Below are 17246 nucleotides of genomic sequence, written 5' to 3'. Positions count from 1 at the left end.
ACTCAACAAAAGAAATCTATTGATCTCAATCTTGAAAGCTCTAATTGCCCCAGATTCACTGCCTCTCAGCAGCAGTCACTTTCTAGGTGAGATCACTCACCTGTCCACAGCAGAATTTGGAGCCCTTTCATTGGCAATGAGTTTCCACCATTCCTGTCCAATTTGATTGCCACACTGCCCGATCTGTAGCCAAATGGAGGACATTCCTAGAGGAAAAGAAAAATATGTTGGTCATTTCTCATACCTTTTAGTAAGAACCCTCAGTGAATAGCATCCGTGGGAAAAAATATGGAAAAGGGAAGGAGAAAAACAGAGACAAAAGCCCAATTTTAACACAAACCACTGATGGGAAAGGAATGAGATAGAAATGATGCCCATTTTACAACCAGACTGATTTTACTCACTGACTTCAAAATTGGGATAAGTCTAAAATGGACATCCAACTCACACCCGCCTCATTTCCAGTGTGCAAGTTAAGTTAAAATTGAGATTAAACATGAGAGACAGTGAGTGAGGGAAAAGAAAGACGTGCATTTATATTGTGCTTTTCGTGATCACTGGGCATCTCAAAGCGCTTTATGGCCAATGAAGTCTTTTTAAGTATAGTCACTGTTTTAATGTAGTAAACCCTGCAGCTGATTTACACTTAGCAAACTTTTACAAACAGCACTGTTTTAATGACCAGATAATCTGTTTTTTATTATATTGATTGAGGAATAAATATTGGCCACCAACCCAGGTAGAACTCCCCTGTTCTTCTTCAAAATACTGCCATGGGATCTTTTACAGCCACCTATTAAACACCTTCCAGGCAACATTCCCTTACAAGATTTTAATAATTAAACATCTGTAATGTTATCTAAAGCAAACTTCTGTAGCTTTAATAAAGGCATACCAAACAACTTCTTTAACTCTCTTCCACTCTGCTGTGGAAATCAAAGAGTTTTGAACAAGACTACTTTTTGCAGCCCAAGACTTTTCTGGCTTGAGTGGATAGCAGATTCAAACTGCATCTTCTCCCAACCTAGACCTGTTTCCAGGAGATCTTCCTCTCACAGCCAACAGCCCCTAAGCTCTCCACAGTAACTTTAAAATACCCTTTTCCCCTTTTCATAACAATTTCCATTGTTCCCACAACTCTTTTTTTGGTGCACCCCTGACTGTATCGGTGCCGCTTCATGCTCTCATCTAGACCTGGAAAAATTGATCAATTTTGCTTCCAATTTCCACCCCTCTATCACCTTCACATGGTTCATCTCTGACACTTCCCTTACTTGACCTCTCTGTCTCCATTTCTGGTGATAGACTGTCTACCAATATTCATTACAAGCCCACCGACTCCCACAGCTACCTCGACTACAACTCCTCACACCCTGCTTCCTGTAAGGACTCCATCCCATTTTCTCAGTTCCTTTGCCTCCATCACATCTGTTCTGATGGTGCCACTTTCCAAAATGGCACTCTGACATGTCTTCCTTCTTCCTTAACTGTGGTTGCCAGGGCCCTCAACTGGGTCTGACCTCTGCCCTCACCCCTTCCCCTCCCTCCCAGAACCATGATAGGGTCCCCCTTGTCCTCACTTTTCACCCCACCAGCCTCCACATTCAAAGGATCATCCACCGCCATTTCCGCCAACTCCAGCGTGACGCCGCCACCAAACACATCTCCCCTTCACCCACCCCCCCGCCCCATCAGCATTCCGTAGGGACCATTCCCTCTGTGAAACCACTCCTCCATCACCCCCAACACCTCATCCCCTTCCCACGGCACCTTCCCATGCAATCGCAAAAGGTGCAACACCTAGCCCTTTACCTACTCCCTCCTCACCATATAAGGGCCCAAACACTCCGTTCAGGTGAAGCAGCGCTTCATTTGCACCTCCTTCAATTTGGTCTGCTGCATTCACTGTTCCCAATGCAGTCTCCTCTACATTGGGAAGACCAAACGCAGACTGGGTGACCGCTTTGCGGAACATCTTCAGTCTGTCCACAAGCATGACCCAGACCTCCCTGTCGCTTGCCATTTCAACACACCATCTTGCTCTCATGCCCACATGTCTGTCCTTGGCCTGCTGCAATGTTCCAGTGAAGCCCAACACAAACTGGAGGAACAGCACCTCATCTTCCAATTAGGCACTTTACAGCCTTCCGGACTTAACATTGAGTTCAACAACTTCAGGTGGTGAACTTTCTATTCCATCTTTACCCATTTTATAAAAATTTATTTTTATATTTTATTTTTCATTTAATAATTTTTATATTTATCTTTATTTTTATTCATTTATTTATCCCCCTTTTCATCCTTTTTCCCCAACCACCGCCCCCTCCAGCCACAGGGCCATCTGTCACTTGTTCTATGTTGTTCTTTCATGAATGCTGAACCTTGTTTTGTCATTAACATGTCTGCTTTCTCACCTTTATGCCACTTTCAGCACCTTCTTTAATCTTCACCGCCTGCCATTAACATTCCCTTTGTCTTGTGTCCATGACATCTTTGTCATTCTCTCCTTAGCCCCAACCTATCGCTAACCTTCTATTCTGTTTTACCTGTTCCACCCCCCTATCACAGTACAAATTCCATCCATTTATACTTCTCTTTAGCTCTAAAGAGTCATAGGGACTTGAAACGTTAATGCAGATTCACTCTCCACTGTCAGACCTGCTGAGTTTTTCCAGTATTTTCTGTTTTATTCCATTTTTCTCACACCTCTTTGAAATCCAAATCCTTCCAAATATAAAATCTTTCATGTTTCTATTTTGTTTCTGTTTTCAGGTCAATAAAATATAATTTGCCCTTTTCTATTTACCTATGGAACTCCTGTAAAATGCAAAAAATGTTTCCTGTCACCTCTGACTTCCCTTTTATATTCAAACAAACTCTCAACTCATCTAAATATGCATATGTTAGATCCAACCTATTCACTTGTGCCTCAAACCCACCATAATATCTCTTTACAAATGCACACCTAATGCCTTTATCCATTCATGTCTTAACCTCCCAGCCAATTCTCACAATATACACATACACAGACATTTAACCAGTTTTTAGTGATGTTGGTCGAGTGGCCAATATTGTCCAGGACCTTGCTCTTCTTCAAATAGTAGTCATGGGATCTGAAATAGAAGACCTAGCATCAGTCTCACCTGCAAGATGGCACATCCAACCTTGCAGCACTCTCTCAGTACCGCACTGCAGTGTCAGCCTGGTTTATCTTAAGTCTCTGGAGTAGGGCTTGAAGCCACGATCTTCTTACTCAGAGGTCAGAGTGTTACCACTAAAACTAGGGTGGGGGGGCAAATATCACAAAAACCCAAGGGTGTACACTAATGCCCTTCAGGGAAGGGAACCCGCCAATCCGACCTGGTAGAAATATAGAAAATTTACCACACAGAAGGAGATCATTCAGCCCATCATGTTAGCACCAGCTGAAGAAGAGCTATCCAGCCTAATCCCACTTTTCATCTCTTAATCCATAGCCCTGTAGGTCACGGCACTTCCAGTGCATATCCAAATATTTTTAAAATGTTATGAGAGTTTTTTTCCTCCAGCACCCTTTCAGGTAGTGAACTTCAGAAACCCAGCACCCTATGGTTGGATAAATTCTCAACACCCCTCTGATCTTTCTGCCAATTACTTCAATCTATGCCCCCTGGCTATTGTCCTTCCTGCTAAGGGAAATAGATCCATTTTATCCGCTCTATCTAGGCCCCTTATAATTTTATATGTCTCGATGAAATCTCCCCTCAGCCTCCTCAATCCCAAAGAAAACAACCTCAGCCTATCCAATCTTTCCTCATAGCTAAATTTCTCTATTCCAGCAACATTCTTGTAAATCTTCCCTGAGCCTAAATGTCTGGGCCTAGATGTGGCTCCAATCTCACACAACATGGGTGATCTTAATGATCTCTGGCCTGGTCTCATTCTCAGGGCAGTTTGGAGCAAACAGTGAAAGCAGCTTGCGGACATTGCCCCTTTTGGAAAACACAGTTAAAAGAGCTCAGAAGGTTAGTAATAATGTACATAGGACAGGTTGCCCCACCTCCGTACACAAGCTCTTGAGGGAAGGAGGCGCTGTGGGCCATCAGCAGCAGCAGAAATGTACTCAACCAAAATCTGTAACCTTGTGGCCCGGCATATCCCCTACTCTACAATTACCACCAAGCCAGGTATCAACCATGGTTCAATGAAGAATGCAGGAGGGCAGGCCAGGAACAGCACCAGGCGAACTTAAAAATGAGCTGTTAACATGTGACTGCAGATCCCCAGTAATGTAGTTGACGCTTAAATGCCCTTTGAAATGGCCTACCTAGCAAGCCACCCAGTTGTGTCAAACCACTAAAAAATCAATAAAAAGGAATGAAATCAGACAGACAACTCGGCATCAACCTAAGCACCAGAAACAACAATGACAAACCCGGATCTGTTGACCCTGCAAAGTCCTCCTTACTAACAACTGGGGGCCTTGTGCCAAAATTGGGAGAGCTGTCTCACAGACTAGGCAAGAAACAGCCTGATATAGTTGTAATCATGGAATCATATCTTACAGATTATGTCCCAGACACCACCATCACCATTCCTGGGTATGTCCCAGCAGAGGTGGTGGCACAGTGGTATATAGTTAGGAGGGAGTTTCCCTGGGAGCCCTTAACATTGTCTCTGGACCCCATGAAGTCTCATGGCATCAGGTCAAACATGGGCAAGGAAACCTCCTGCTGGTTACCATGTACTGCCCCACACACCCCTCAGCTGATGAATCAGTGCTCCTCCATGTTGAACACTACTTGGAGGAAGCACTGAAGGTGGTAAGAGTGCAGAATGTACTTTGGGTGGGGGACTTCAATGTCCATCGCCAAGAGTGGCTCGGTAGCACCACTACTGACCAAGCTGGCCAAGTCCTAAATGACATTGGTGCTAGACTGGTTCTGCAGCAGGTGGTGAGGGAACCAACAAGAGGGAAAAACATACTTGACCTCATCATCACCAACCTGCCTACCGCAGATGCATCTGTCCATGATAGTATCAGTAGGAGTGACCACCGTACAGTCCTTGTGGAGACAAAGTCTCATCTTGATATTGAGGATACCCTCCATCGTGTTGTGTGGTACTACCACCGTGCTAAATGGGATAGATTTTGAACAGGTCTATCAACTCAAAACTGGGCATCCATGAGGTGCTGTGGGCCGTCAGCAGCAGCAGAATTGTACTTGAACACAATCTGTAACCTTGTGGCCCAGCATAGACTCTACTCTGCCATTACCATCAAACCAGGGGATCAACCCTGGTTCAATGAAGAGTGCAAGAGGGCATGTCAGGAGCAGAACCAAGCATACCTAAAAATGAGGCATCAACCTGGAGAAGCTGCAACACAAGACTACTTGCGTGCCAAACAGCATAAGCAGCAAGTGATAGACAGAGCTAAGCGATCCCACAACCAACGGATCAGATCTAAGCTCTGCAGTCCTGCCACATCCAGTCATGAATGGTGGTGGACAATTAAACAACTTACTGGAGGAAGCAGCTCCACAAATATCCTCCATCCTCAATGATGGAGGAGCCCAGCACATCGACATAGATATGGAAATCAGACAGAAGAACTGTGATATAATTAAAGAAATTAGCATAGAAAGGGAGGAGGTTCTAATATGTCTGGCAGGCTTAAAAGTAGATAAATCTCCAGGCCCGGATGAAATGTATCCCAGACTGTTGAGTGAGGCAAGGGAAGAGATAGCAGGGGCATTGGCGATAGTTTTCAATGCCTCTCTGGCTACAGGTGAGGTGCCAGAGTACTGGAAGACAGCCAATATGATACCGTTATTCAAGAAGAGAGGAAGGGATAAACCAGGGAACCACAGGCCAGTCAGTCTAACTTCAGTGGTGGGGAAACTATTGGAAGCAATTCTGAAGGACAGAATTAATCTACACTTGGAGAGGCATGGATTAATCAAGGACAGTCAGCATGGTTTTGTTAAGGGGAAGTCATGTCTGACCAATTTGATTGAATTTTTCAAAGAGGTGACCAGGTGTGTAGATGAGGGCAATGCATTTGACGTAGTCTACTTGGACTTCAGCAAAGCATTTGATAAGGTCCTGCATGGGAGACTGATAATGAAGGTAAGAGCCCAGGGGATCCAAGGCAATTGGGCAAATTGGATCCAGAATTGGCTGAGTGGCAGGAAGCAGAGGGTGATGGTCGAGGGGTGTTTTTGTGACTGGATGCCTGTGTCCTGTGGGGTTCCACAGGGATCGGTGTTGGGTCCCTTGCTGTTTGTGGTATATATAAACGATTTCGAGTTGAATGTAGGAGGGTTGATCAGTAAGTTCTCGGATGACACGAAAATTGGCGGGCTGGTAAATAGTGAGGGGGCTAGCCTTAGATTACGGGAGGATATAGACGGACTGGTCAGATGGGCTGATCAATGGCAAATGGAATTTAATCCGGATAAGTGTGAGGTGATGCACTTGGGCAGGACAAACAAGGCACGGGAATACATGATGAATGGTAGGACCCTGGGAAGTGCTGAGGATCAGAGGTACCTTGGCGTGCATGTCCACCGGTTCCTTCAGGTAGCGGGACAAGAAGATAAGGTGATTAAGAAGACACATGGGATAATTGCCTTTATCAGCCGAGGCACAGAATATAAGAGCAGGGAGGTTATGCTAGAACTGTATAAAATGCTGGTTAGGCCACAGCTAGAGTATTGCGTGCAGTTCTGGAATCCGCATTATAAAAAGGATGTGATTGCACGAGAGAGAGTGCAGAGGAGATTTACCAGTATGTTGCCTGGGCTGGAGAGTTTTAGTTATGAGGAGAGATTGGATAGACTGGGGTTATTTTCCTTGGAGCAGAGGAGATTGAGGGGGTAGATGGTTGAGGTGTATAAAATTATGAGGGGCATAGATAGACAGGTAGGAACTTTACCCCTTGGTGGAGGGATCAATAACTGGGGGCATAGATTTAAGGTAAGGGGCAGGAGGTTTAGAGAGGATGCGATAAGAATTTTTTCACCCAGAGTGTGGTGGGAATCTGGAACTCACTGCCTGAAAAAGTGGTAGAGGCAGAAATCCTCATAACATTTAAGAAGTATTTGGATGTGCACTTGTGATGCCATGGTATACACGGCTATGGGCCTAGTGCTGGAAAATAGGATTAGAATAGTTAGGTACTTGTTTGAGTGATGCAGACTTGATGGGCCGAAGGGCCTTTTTCTGTGCTGTAGACCTCTATGACTCTATCAGTGCAAAAGATAAGGCTGAAGCATTTGCTACAATCTTCAGCCAGAAGTGCCGAGTGGATGATCCATCTTGGCCTCCTCCGGAGGTCCCCAGCATCACAGATGCCAGTCTTCAGCCAATTCAATTCACTCCACGTAATATCAAGAAATTGCTGAAGGCACTTGATAGTGCAAAGGTTTTGGGCCCTGATAATATTCCAGCAATAGTGCTGAAGACTTGTGCTCCAGAACTTGCCGCACCCCTAGCCAAGCTGTTCCAGTACAGCTACAACACTGGCATCTAACCGGCTATGTGGAAAATTGCCCAGGTATGTCCTCTACACAAAAAGCAGGACAAATCCAACCCAGCTGATTACCATCCCATCAGTCGACTTTTGATCATTAATAAAATGATGGAAGACGTCATGAACAGTGCCATCAAGTGGCACTTGCTCAGCAATAAACTGCTCACTGACACTCAGCTTTGGTTCCGTCAGGTTCATTCAGCTTCTAACCTCGTTACAGCCTTGGTTCAAACATGGGCAAAAGAGCTGAACTCCCGAGGTGAGATGAGAGTGACTGCCCTTGACATCAAGGCCACATTTGACCGAGTGTGTCATCAAGGAGCCCTAGTAGAACTGATGTCAATGGGAATCATGGAGAAAACTCTCCATTGGTTGGAGTCATACCTAGCACAAAGGAAGGTGGTTGTGGTTGTTGCAGGTCAATCATCTCAGTTCCAGGTATCACTGCAGGAGTTCCTCACAGTACTGTCCTTGCCCCAACCATCTTCAGCTGCTTCATCAATGATCTTCCTTCCATCATAAGGTCAGAAGTGGGGATGAAAACAAAAAATGCTGGAAAAACTCAGCAGGTCTGACAATATCTGTGGAGAGACAGACAGAGATAATGTTTCAAGTCCGTATGATTCTTCTTCTTCCAGCATCCGCAGTATTTTGCCTTTACTGAAGTGGGGATGTTCGCTGATGATTGCACAATGTTCAGCACCATCCATGGCTCCTCGGATACTGAAGCAGTCCATGTCCAAATGCAGCAAGACCTGGACAATATCCAGGCTTGGGCTGACAAATGGCAAGTAACATTCCTGCCACACAAGTGCCAAGCAATGACCATCTCTGATAAGAGAGAATCTAACCATCGCCCCTTGATGTTCAATGGCATTACCATTGCTGAATACCCCACTATCAACATTGTGGGGTTACCATTGACCAGAAACTGAACTGGACTAACCATATAAATACTGTGGCTACAAGAGCAGGTCAGAGGCTAGGAATTCTGCAGTGAGTAATTCATCTCCTGACTCCCCGAAACCTGTCCTCTATCTACAAGGCACAAGTCAGGAGTGTGATGGAATACTCCCCACTTGCCTGGATGAGTGCAGCTCCCACAACACTCAAGAAGCTTGATACTGTCCAGGACAAAGCAGCCCGCTTGATTGGCACCACATCCACAAACATTCACTCCCTCCACCACCGACGCACACTAGCAGCAGTGTGCACCATCTAAAAAATGCACTGCAGGAACTCACCAAGGCTCCTTCAGCAACACCTTCCAAACCCACGACCACTACCATTTAGAAGGACAAGGGCAGCAAACCCATGGGAACACCACCACCTGGAAGTTCCCCTCCAAGCCACTCACCATCCTAACTTGGAAATATATTTCCGTTCCTTCACTGTCGCTGGGTCAAAATTCTGGAACTCCTTTCCTAACAGCACTGTGGGTGGACCTACTCCACTGGGACTGCAGTGGTTCAAGGAGGCAGCTCGCCAGCAATAAATGCTGGCCTAGCCAACGAAGCTCACATCCTGTAAAAAATGAATTAAGAAGATATTGGTGTTGGTGAATTGTCTGCGATGTGAATGACCTTTCCATGGAATTAGCCATTCTTTATACCACCATAGGATGGTTAATCCAAACGGTGGGAAGGTTTTATTGGGCTCCATAACCCACGTGATGAAGGGGGACACACTGACACCCAGCAGGCACAGGTATCTCACTGAATGTCAACCCACTATTCAGATTTTCACCGGCTGCAACTTGCCTGAGGTTCAACTTTCTGAATGCTACAATGAACCAAGTATCGCTTCCCCAGATTGGTAAAAAGGTACCAAGGAACGAAAGTATGAAGGCGGGCAGATCTGTAACCAGAGGATACAGATTTAAGATAACTGGCAAAAGAACTAGCTGGCAAATTAGGAGAATTTAATTCCCACAGTGAGTTATGAGCTGGAATGCACTGTCTGAAATGATGGCCTAAGCAAATTCAACAGCAGTTTTCAAAAGGGAATTAGATATACATTTAAAAAGGAAAAACAAATGCAGTACGGTGGGGAAAGAGCAGAAAGGTGGACTAATTGGATAGTTCTTTCAAAGAGCTGGCACAGGCATGAGGAGTCGAATGGCCTCTTCTGTACTGTAAAATTCTAGGATTCAACCTGGGCGTGTCTGAAATCAGTTTAACTTTCTGCTGTCTACAAAAACTCTAAACACGCCAGTGATGCACGTGTTAGCATTCTACACAGTGTTATACTCTACAGTAATTCAATTGGTCACAGTCCGTTGCCTAGGGATCGAATCAGTGAGAAAAAAAACTGAAAGTGCCTGGCAGTTTAATAAAACGATTCAGGAAACTACTTCTCGATACCCCAAAGAGTGTGGGTCCAAATGAACGATGTTCATATCAGTGTTAAAGTTAATTTAAAAACAGGCTGCAGGAAAAGAATCCCTTCAAATTATCTATAAACAAAATTAACGAACCAAGTTTCCTTTTTCATTCCCACGTTATTGGCAAGTGTTTTTGAATCACATCTTTTACAGATTTTTTTTAAAAATTACAACTTTGGAGAGGGAAAAATCAGAAAAGGAGATTCTTCGAGAAAACAAACCCCTACCTAACCGCTGAAAACCAGATACAAACCTGACGATTATCAGCAGTAACTTCCATGAATGAATGATAATAAAATGTCGCTTGTTGTGTCAGTTTCACCAGGCGGCCAGAAGCTTTCAATTGGCCCAGGCGACTGCCAATTTCACCGGAAAGTCCCAGTCACTTTAAAAAAAATCTTCTCGGTTCATTTCCGTTTGTTGCGGAGCGACGTACATCGTCCCAGTGTTCTTTCTCGAGCCTTAAAAATACACACATATAGAATGTGTGCTTAAAACAAGAGTGAAACCAGAAAGAAAAAAAATACAAATTAAAAAATGAACATGGGTTTGAATGTAAAAAATTGCGATCCCTTCTGAGGAAAGATTTTTTTTCACGTTATAATTTTTCTGGCAGAGGCAAAACGGGGATTAAAAAAGATCGTGTGCCTGTTGTTTTTATATATATATATACACACGGTACAATAATATATAGAAAGGATGTTTTAGAGAGAAGGGCTTCGTGTGTGGATGCCACAAGGCGACCGGCGGCGGAGCAGCGAGCATGGAATGAAGCTGAAGGGCAACATTTGTATCGGATCGGAGGAGAGAATTGATACAAAAAGGTTCGATTTTGGAACGTCGCGGGCGCCGGGATTCTAATTTCAGAACGTCGAGTTGCTACTCGCTTCGGGAGGAAAAGTCTCAACGTTCCAAACGAAGGTGGAAGAGAAATTTACAAAGGAGGAAATTTACACGCCGGCTGGGAGAATCGTTGGGGATTTTTTTTTTCTTTCTCGTTGCTTTATTATTATTTTTTTCTTTTTAATGCTGAATGTTTTGAGTAAAATAGCGCCGCTCGGTGAAGATGGGGGACGCTTATGACCCAGAGCACCCGACCGAGTAAGTGATCAAAATATCTATTATTATCACTTAATTGATTTAATTAATTGATACACGGTGGATTTCCAGTGAAACTACATTTAGGAAATGAAATGTGATTTGGGGAGAGAGGGTGTAAAAACACGAGTTTGGACTGTTTTGGGAAGCAGTGCACCAGGGGAAGGTCTTGAAGGGCTGGAGCCCAGGCCCCTGTGATGGTCACTCTCTCCCTCATGTTTGAATTCCCCCCTCCTGTTTGCCTCCGGCCGTCTCCCAACCTAGTTTGGTTCGAAGGTAAAATAAATGGCGGGTAAACTTTGAAAGGGGGAGGATGTAAAATACAAACAGGATAGCTTTGGGGAAGAGAGATACACAAGGCCTGAAATCCACGACGCTCGCGTACATGTAATGGGCGGGCGGTGAAGCTTGCGACACCTCAGGAGTGTGTGGTGGGGGTACTGGGCCCTGAGTGTGGTCTCGGTTAGATTTTAACTGGACAGTGATATAGAGGTAAGGAGAATGGAGGGTGGGGTGAACAGAGAGGGGTTGGTTGAAGAGGGAGATAAACGGTGGGGGTGGGGGGATGCTTCCTTACTTGGCAAAGTGCTAGTGTTTGGTACAAAACACTCAGCGGTTGGCCCCATCTCATTGCTTTGGACACAATGGGGGCAGAATGAAGGGCAGTAAACATCAGACTGGGCAACATAGCTGGCCAAAACTCTCATACATAGTGGCCATCATTTACCCAAGAAGACAGTTGGATGCCATCTTGAGTCATTTCAAGCTGTTATCACAAACTCACATAGCCATGAGGGAGAACATTTGTGATAAATTTTATAGTAAAGCACGTACAAAGTATTTTTTTAAAAAAACCCTTTCACTAATTGACCCCTGTAAATCTGCATGTAGCAGGAAGAATTTTACTTTCTTTTATGAAACAAAAAATATTCAAATGAGGAGAGAGGACTTTCTGTCATTAAAATCCCCCTCTACTCTGTGGTAAGAAGTCCTTTATGCACCTTATTTTCTAATGTGGAGTTTGATAAACTTTGCATATTAAAATGAGAAGCCTGCAGAATGTTCTGGAAACACAGATTGGTCTTGGAGAAGGTAAAGGTGGGTTCATGATGTGGGCGAGGACCCTTCATCAAGAAATGAAGAGTTTGGAGAGGGAAGAACCAGACCAATGATTTGTTCTTTTTATTTACAACTTCAGGCACTGTCTGTCCTGATGAAGATTTCTAGCATTTACTGTTTACTTTACTTTCCTATTCTTATCCTTTGTGTATTTTTTTTCTCTTGCACAATAGGGCTCAGTTATGGAATAAGAAATTAAATCAGCCTGACCTCCTGAGTTTTTGACCAAAGAAAAGAACTTACATTTATATAGTGCCTCTCACCACCACAGGATATCCCAAGGCACTTAACAGCCAATTAAGTACTTTTGACACAGTCACTGTTGGTTAACTTGGCAGCCAAGGTGTAAATGGCCAGATCCCACAGAAAACAATGAGACAATTAATCAGATAATCTGTTTTTTGATGATGCTGGTTGTGGGATAAATATTGCTGAGGACAATGGGGAGACCTTCCCTGCTCTTTGGATAGTGCTTTGTGTCTTTTACATGCGCCGAAAGGGACAAACAGAGCCTTGGTTTAATGCCTCAGCTGAATAATGACACCACTGACTGTGCAGAGCTACACCATTGCTGTCTGAGTGTATGAGCATTGGTAGTATCACAGGGTATCCCAGCCAACTCCAATGCTCACCTTGTCCTCAAACATGCAGCTTCCATCAGGAGTAGCATGATATGGATTATTAGTGGATATGGTGGTGTAGTGCTTATATTAGTGGATTAGTAACCTGGAGTCCATCACATGACTTCAAATTGCACTATGGCAGTTTGAAAATTTGCATTCAATTTTAACAATTGGGAAATAAAAAAGTAGTACCATTAAAAGTGATCATGAAGTTGTTGGATTTTATGAAAATCCAATTCCCTCCTGATGTCCTTTAGAGAAGGAAACCTATCTCCTGGTCTGACCAATATGTGACTCTTAACTGATCAGTCAGTCAGTTGCATGAACCCGCCACAAACACAGATGGCAGCAACTGAAGATACATCTACTTTCACCCAGCAGTGCTATTGTAGATTGACCTGTGTGAAATAGGGTTGCGTCTTGGAAGCGTATGTTGAGCTAGAGAGGAGTACCACAGGAACCTTGAACAATGTCAGTGGAGACTTTGATAAAAGGGACAGGCACGCTGAATCTAGAGGGAGAAAAGGCTTGGTGAAACAATGCATTTTGAGGAAGGAAGATTTGCATTTTCATAGCACCTTTCACCACCTCAGAATGTCCCAAAGCATTTCACAGCCAATGAAATGTTCCCACTGTTTAAATGTAGAAAATGTGGCAGCCAATTTGTGCACAGCATGGCCCCACAGACAGCAATTAAATAATTGATCACACTATGTCTTGTCATGGTTGAAGGATAAATATTGGCCAGGGCACCAGGAGAACTCCCCCCTGCTCCTCGTTGAACAGTACCTGAGGACATTTGAGGCGATTGAAAATCTCTGAGTAATGAAACCATCCAAGATGAATGACCACACAAGGTATAAAGTGTGTAATTAGTCCAAAGAACAATACTATAGTTTGAAAATAAAGGTTTTTTCCGTTATTTAGACTTTGTCTACATTACATTACATTAAGACCCATGTGGTGCTGCCTTTTGATTGATGACACCGGGCCCCTTTTATTCATTCCTTAAAATAGGCAAAGGGGAAGTCATTGGGGTGGTGCGTTTTCATGCCCGAGACCAGAATTTGAATGCAGCCCATGGGGATGGGATGCAGGTTCCCCTCTTGCCTGTGTCTCTCTTTCTTATGACTGATGTAGATATAAAGCAATGACTATAATTATATATTCAGGTGTTTAAGCCAGATAATTACGCCATATTTGTGAATTGTGCATTGAGTTGTTCTTTGTTCCATGGTCTGTTCTGGGTAACCACAGCTGCACAGTGGAGGGTTTTACATTTTCTATTTGTGCAGCAAAGGTCCTTATCTGCCATGGTTTGTGCATATGCAGTTCAACTTTGTGCATGAGGAAGATGACAGGGTAGTTGCTGAGAGGATGTTTCCCTTCACTGGGGACTCTAGAACTAGGGGGCCCAGTTTCAGAATAAAGGATCTTCCATCGAAATTGGAGATGAGGAGGAATTTCTTCACTTGGAGGGTTGTGAACCTTTGGAATCCTCTGCCCCAGAGAGCTGTGGCAGCTAAGTCATTAAATTTATTCAAAGCTGCGATAGACAGATTTTTGAACAATAGGGGAGTTATAGGAAACAGGCAGGTAAGTGGATTTGAGGCCAAGTTCAGGTCAGCCATGATATTGAATGGTGGAGCGCGAGGTTCCATGTGATCTACTCCTGCTTCTATTTCTTGTGTGCTTAAGAAGCCAGGGATTTTCTGTGTCAGGGTCTTTCACAGGGTGTTTGTGACTTCCCGTAACAAACCATTCCATTTGGCTTTCCAGTTGAAGTTGCATTGTTGAAGATTAAACGGATGGGTCCAAAGGGCTGAAGGAGCTGCAAGTGTTGAAGGATGTTGCTGAGGTTCTGATGAATGGGGAACCACTTGTCATCTTCAGTTTGCTGGACTTCCCGGATGGTTGCAACATCGCAGTTAATGAACGGAGCAATGTGCGACAATATGGGCAGTTAGGGTCGATTTATCCAACGGTACACATTGCCGTGTTCAATTGGACGTCAACAAGTCGATTGTGATTTCTTGTGGTCCATACTGGTGCAACAGTATTCGGTCTGGGAGTACACAAGGGCATCACTGATGTCTGAAGCACTGATGCTGATGTTTCGCAGCATGGGCTTGCCAGTTTCACTCCAGAATAGGTCTGAGTGGGATCATGTTGCACAGAATTGCTGCAGAGGGTCACTTTTGGTGTGCATTCACTGTTCCTGTTACCAAGATGGAATGCAGTGATTGTTGTTTTGTAGGGGTTCGATTTGAGCTTCCATTTCTAGAATTAATTACTCCATGGGGTTTAGATCCCTGCTCGAGGTTGACCCGACTATGTGGATCCGACATCGGATGAGTTTCGACTTTCCTAATTCAGTACAAGAAGCCTGATTTTGAATTGGGCTTTTGCTTACCTGATGCACACTTGACTTTCAGATTGGGCTGAGTTTCATTCTCTTGGGTAAATTACATCTTTGCCTTTCATTTGTGGTTTTATTTTTACGTAATCAGCAGCTCCAATGCAAATGTACAAATTAGGAGCAGGAGTAGGCCACTTGGCCCCTCAAGCCTGCACCGCCATTTAATAAGATCATGGCTGATCTGGTTGTAACCTCAACCCCACAATCCTGCCTACCCCTGATGACCTTTCACCCCCTTGCTTATCAAGAATCTACCGACCTCTGCCTTAAAAATATTCAAAGACTCTGCTTCCACTGCCTTTTGTGGAAGAGGGCAGTGACCCCTAGTTCAGGATTCTCCCACAAGAGGAAACATTCTTTCCAGATCCACCCTGTCAAGACTCCTCAAGGTCTTATGTGTTTCAGTCATGTCGCCTTTTACTCTTCTAAACTCCAGCAGATACAAGCCTAGTTTGTCCAACCTTTCCTCATAAGACAACCCGCCCAGTCAAGGTATTAGCCTGGTAAACCTTCTCTGAACTGCTTCCAATGCATTTACATCCTTCCTTAAATAAGGAGACTAATACTGTACACACTACTCCAGATGTGGCCTCACCAGTGTCCTGTACAATCGAAGCATGACCTTCCTACTTTTCTATTCAACTCCCCTCACAATAAACAATAGCATTCCATTAGCTTTCCCGATTACTTGCTGTACCTGCATACTAACCTTTTGTGATTTATGCAAAATGCCCTTGGATCCAATATATTAATACTCCCCACTCCTGAAGACACCTTTACTTGTTCTTCGGCAACAACAGTACTCCAGTACCACACCAATGTGCCCATTCTGCATTTGGAAGCTTGGACACTTAGATAGGCATTTCCACTGCAAGAGCCATCACAGACGCATTCAATCTGGTTCTCATCCTGACAACCACACAAACCTGTTTTGAGTAAAGATTCACTAGATCATGATCGAGAATGAGCGCCCTGGTTTGTTTATCCTCCTCACCAGGGCTAATAAAGCTAACAGAACTTAGATAAAGGCAAAATACTGCGGATACTGGAAATCTGAAGCAAAAAACAAAAAATGCTGGGAAAGCTCAGCAGGTCTGACAGCATCTGTGGAGAGAAAGACAGAATTAACTCTGTCTTTCTCTTCACAGATGCTGTCAGGCCTGAGTTTTTCCAGCATTTTTTGTTTTTGTTTCTAACTGAACTTAGCATCCCCACGCCATAGCCTCCAGCCACCATCATTAGTTCGGCAGAGATTGAGAACTGAACTTACAATCTATTCGATCCAATGGCTCTCGCTATTCCAGATAGTGGCTTTCCTCACTGGTCCATTGTGGGAGCTGACATTTAGATTTAGCCACTTGCAGTGACCAGTTGGTGTAGGTGGTGTCTGTTAGTTGGAATGAGGCAGATGTAAGTGTAGAAAGTTGGTTTTTCTGGGCTTGATAGTCACAATGGGGCTCGGGAATCACGGTGATGCTTTATACAACAGGAACAGGCCATTCAACCCCACAAGCTTGTGCTGCCATTCTATCACATCATGGCTGATAGGTAGCTTAACCTCATTTGAGAAGGTATACCACTATCTGCTTAAGGCAACTATAGGTAGGAAATAGATGCCAAGCTTGTCAATGTCACCCATATCCCAAGTAACAAATTGTTACCTTTTTAATTCATTTAACCACTAGTGACAGACCTGTAATCATCAAGTACAGTCCACTGTCTTTTAACTCAAAATGCTCTCACACAGGTACAGGAGTAGACCATTCATTAACTCGGGTTTCCTCTGTCTTTTAATTAAAGCATGACTGACCTCTACCTCAATGCCATTTACCCATCCTTAGCTCATATCCCTTTTACCCTTAATCAATAAAATTCTATTAGTCTCAGTCTTAAACATTTCAGTTGGCCCAGTATCTGCAGCTTTTTGGGAGAGAGTGTTTCAATGTATGAAGAAGTGCTTCCTGATTTCACCACTGAACAGCCTAGCTCTACTTCTAAAATTGTACCTTCTCGTACTGGACTCCCCCGCCAAAGGAAATGGTTTTCCGCTTTCTATCTTTTGAACCCCTTTATCATTTTGAGTACATT

The 17246-nt window shown here is 44.0% G+C and overlaps 2 protein-coding genes across 2 annotated transcripts in view; one reads left to right on the top strand and one right to left on the bottom strand.

Moving 5' to 3' along the window:
- Positions 1–10218, bottom strand: part of LOC144679907 (tubulin delta chain-like) — an 89869-nt gene extending 79651 nt beyond the window's left edge. Inside the window, exons 1-2 of the mRNA XM_078540864.1 lie at positions 10153–10218; positions 101–206 (exon numbers count right to left, since the gene is read on the bottom strand). Of these exons, the coding sequence (XP_078396990.1) occupies positions 101–204 (104 nt within the window). The 5' untranslated portion in view covers positions 205–206; positions 10153–10218. The remainder of the gene's footprint in view (positions 1–100; positions 207–10152) is intronic.
- Positions 10219–10327: 109 nt separating this feature from the next.
- Positions 10328–17246, top strand: part of setd2 (SET domain containing 2, histone lysine methyltransferase) — a 116174-nt gene continuing 109255 nt past the window's right edge. The window contains exon 1 of the mRNA XM_078540858.1: positions 10328–11000. Coding sequence (XP_078396984.1) covers positions 10966–11000 — 35 coding nt within the window. The 5' untranslated portion in view covers positions 10328–10965. The remainder of the gene's footprint in view (positions 11001–17246) is intronic.

Source organism: Cetorhinus maximus, chromosome 4 (genome assembly GCF_964194155.1).
Source record: "Cetorhinus maximus chromosome 4, sCetMax3.hap1.1, whole genome shotgun sequence".
Lineage (NCBI taxonomy): Eukaryota > Metazoa > Chordata > Chondrichthyes > Lamniformes > Cetorhinidae > Cetorhinus > Cetorhinus maximus.
The sequence above is the reverse complement of the archived record's forward strand: the minus strand, read 5'-3'. Positions and strand labels throughout refer to the sequence as shown.